General features: G+C 39.0%; 1 protein-coding gene across 1 annotated transcript; it reads right to left on the bottom strand.

Moving 5' to 3' along the window:
• Nucleotides 1-1,094, bottom strand: LOC18781052. Its single transcript, XM_020565350.1, has one exon. It carries the CDS (start codon nt 626-628, stop codon nt 263-265), a length of 366 nt encoding a protein of 121 aa, XP_020420939.1. The 5' UTR covers nt 629-1,094; the 3' UTR covers nt 1-262.

A 3,959-nucleotide genomic window follows, 5' to 3' on the forward strand; every position in this document is an offset into this window, starting at 1 on the left:
TATTAATTAGAAACATTTAATTATTTAGGATTATTAATGACCCAATCCCTCAAGTTTCCATTGCAGTAACAGACTAAAAGAAATTAGGATTAATGAGCAAGAAGGGTTAAGAAATATTATGCAGCAATTAAGCAAGGGGAACGCCCAATCTCTCTACTTGGTACAAAAAGCAATTGATAAGAAAGATGTTATAACTAAGATAAGCCAATCCCATCTCCTTCTCCTAGCTAAGTGACTAAAATTCCCATTAGGGTTTCTCCTTTTAAAATGTCCTCACCTTCTTCCCATGTGCTGATCCTGCATTCACTGGTTTGCTCGTCAGATAAATACTCGCAAGAGACCGGTATCTTCGCTTCTTGGGCCGATCAACATCTTCTTCTTTCCCAAAAATCTCTTCAATCTTTGCCCATGTGATCACATTGATCAACGGCCTCTGATCAACCTCCTCACCCTCGTGCTTAGTGTTCTTGTTGCTGCTGCTGCTGCTGTTATTGTTGTTATCTTCGTCGCTAAGCTGCATCAGCTGCTGCGCCGCGGCCAACTCTGACTCGGTCATGGCCTTATCAGGACGATCGGTTTTTCGAGACGATTTTTCCATTGAAGAGAATTGGTTTGGAAAAGTAGACATAGAAAGAGAAACGGGGGGTTCTATCTTTCTCGTGTGGTTATATTGGGATTTTTATTGGTTGGTTGTAAGGGTTTGGCGTAGAGCGTGTTTTGCGGGTACGTGTTGTATGAGTTTTGAAGGAAGGGAGAGAGAGGGAAGCAAGAAACTGCAGCGTTGGTCGTATGGAGGTGGGTGGAAGATGTGATTTCCCTTACGTGGATTTTATTTATATTTAATATGTTTTTATATTGTTATAGTATATAGCTTCTCATCAATCTTATAAGTGCACATCGCATTTAACGCGGTTGGATTTAGATTTCAACAACACATTGACTTGCTTTCTTGACTAATCATGATGAGTCATAAAAAGAAATTGTCCGTTTTCTTGTTTCTTTATTTTATTTTTTTGGTTTCTTTGATTAAGTTAGTCAATATAGACTAAAAACAGGTAAACAAGGAGACTGCAGAGAGGGTGTTGTTGTCCTGGTCCACCATAGGAATTGTTTCACATCCCATAATAAGCCGCTTTCCAGATGGAATTGATGAAAGGTTGAATTGAACGCCACCAAATTGACTAAGGTCCTTCAATCTCTTAAAAATGTTAAGTTTAATGTACGTGATGGTAGGGTTGCAATTTGGGTTGTAGTTGAGATATGAACTTAAACCAATACAAGTCAACCAATACAAGTCTATAGGTTAATGATTATTTAGTCATATAGCATTTAGTTTTCACATTATTATGGACGATTTGTTGCATTGTTGAATTGTTGAATATATACATATATGTAGAGAGAAATTCTCTGTGCAGAATATATATGTTGTTGAACTTGTCGAGAAGGAACTGAGTCAATGTTGTAACAACCCATTCCGGATTTTCTTTTTTATCTTCAAAATTTTAGTGTAAACTCAGATTTTCGAGCCTCATTTTTTTTGGGAACTGGATCCTGGAATTTCTTTTGCACTAGCATGTAGAGTCATCTCCTCCATGAGCCAGTAGGCACAAATAGTGCACGAATCGGAATTATAACCAGAAAGTTATGGTCAACAAAAATGCAAGGTCAATTTTGTAACTTTTGAAAAAAAAAAAAACTTTAAAAACCTAAAAACTCTCTCTCTCTCTCTCTCTCTCTCTCTCATGACTCGCCGCACACAACGAGGAAAGGCCACGAAGTCACGGTGTCGCACAACCCAACCTCACAGTCCAGCCACATTCGGATTGATTTTCTGGCCGATACAAGTCTCCGTTGGTGATGGCCCCTTCTTTATTTTTGTTCATCTCTCAACAAGGAACAACTTGCTAGTTGACAACACCTTCATCATGGCCTCCCAGCATCCGGTGTAGGGCTAGAAAGATAATCAGTTTTCTAAATTTTTTAACGTCGTGTCCGGCAATTCTGATGACGATTTTTGTCGATCCAGGTCTTATCCTCTCATAGTGCTCTACATGTTAACGTAGGTGCATTGTATCAATTTTGAGGTTTTACGAATTGATTTGAACATCCACGGCTGTAGTCGGTGGTGGCATCACATGGCAGATTGGAGTTTTGCCTAATATGGACAACAGTGTGCTTGGATTTGGGAAATCCAGTTGTTTGATCAACAATTGGAGTTTCGGCTGATATGGATCGTTTGATCAGGAACAATAGGACCATTTGATCAATCCCATTTCGAAATATGTCGCTCCTCGTGTCATCAGAAGTGTGTACGTGTGATCTTCCGGATCGATAATTTTAGGGTTTAGTTAGTCGATCACCGTCGAATTGTGCAAGCTACGTTAATCCAACTGTTCGTGAACAAATTTCTAGGGTGTGTTCAGTGGATCATAGTTGACCCTTGACCCGTAGGAACTTTCATATCATAATTCTAAGTTTATGGGCCCCGCATAACAATTATATTATATTATATTTATTATAATATTGAATTGTTGTAGGTGAGACATCCTTTTTATATGACGTGCTTGCTGCAACTTAGACTGTGTAGTTAAAAACTGAAGAGGTTTATGATTTGAGTGAACTACAACTTCTTTTCCCAACAAGTAAGCTCTCCAATGCTTCACTGCTTGATGCATTGCGTACAGCTCCTTGTCATAAGTCGGATAGTTCAATACTGGTCCACTAAACATCTCAGAATGGTATGCAACTGGTTTCTCATCTTGAAATAATACGGCTCACATGGCATAGTTCAATGCATCTGCTTCCACTTCAAATGGTTTATGCAGATTCGGTAATGCTAGTACTGTGGCCTCTATAATCTTTCGTTTCAACAACTGGAAAGTTTCTTCATGGTTTCTTGACCATTCAAACTTTTGATTAGTCTTTGTAAGAGAATGTAAGGATGCTGTAATTTGTGAAAAGTACCGAATAAACTTTCACCTATAAAGCTCCAAACTTCAGTTACTGAACGGGGTGTAGGCCATTGAAAAATCACATGTACTTTCTCTAGGTCCATTTTCAGTTCTCCTGCACCAACAATGAATCCTAGGAATACAAGGTGTTGTTTCCCAAATTCACACTTCTTACTATTTAACTGTAATTGATTTGTTCGTAGAACCTCCAAAACTTGAGCAATATGATGAAGATGATCTTCCCATGTGACACTAAATATGAGAATGTCATCTAAGTAAACAATGACGAAGTCATCAATGAAAGGGCGGAGTACCTCATTCATCAATCGCATGAATGTTGCTAGAGCATTACATAACTCGAATGGCATGACTAACCACTCGAAGAGTCCAGTTCGTCTTGAAAGCAGTCTTCCAAGTGTCTTCTTCATGGATGCGAACCTGCTGATAGCCGAATTTGAGACCTAGCTTCGTAAAGTAACGAGCACCATATAATTGATCTAACAAGTCATCAATCCTTGGTAGTGGTTACCAATTCTTAATGATTATTTTGTTGAGTGCCCTATAATCAACACACATACACCCGCCTCCGTCTTTCTTAGGTGCAAGTAACACTGGCGAACCACATGGTGAGCAACTAGGTTTAATGACTCATTGTTTAAGAAGTCCTTGAATTTGCTTCTTGATCTCATCAAATTCAGTCAACGAAGTGCGATACAAACCCAAGTGTGGTAGAGGTGAATCTCCTACCAACTAGATATCATGTTCCACAACTTTCCTCGGTGGCAAACCATGCACATCCTGAAATAATTCCTTGGACTTCTCTTGCAATTTCCCTATGTTTGAGCATTGCGTATGAGATAAAGACAAAGTAGTCAATGTCACAGCTCCAAAACTCTGATTTTGAGGTCAAATCATCAACAAAACAAATCGCCCACATGAATTGACTAACCTCTTGGCTTGGTTAGCTGTAAGCAAATTATCTATAGCTTGAGGCTTGTAAGCGTTGAT

This window comes from Prunus persica, chromosome G6 (genome assembly GCF_000346465.2).
Source record: "Prunus persica cultivar Lovell chromosome G6, Prunus_persica_NCBIv2, whole genome shotgun sequence".
Classification (NCBI taxonomy): Eukaryota; Viridiplantae; Streptophyta; class Magnoliopsida; order Rosales; family Rosaceae; genus Prunus; species Prunus persica.

Bases quoted from the DNA above. Each gene is read 5' to 3' on its own strand.
- LOC18781052 (XM_020565350.1), bottom strand. From the start codon at position 628: ATGTCTACTTTTCCAAACCAATTCTCTTCAATGGAAAAATCGTCTCGA.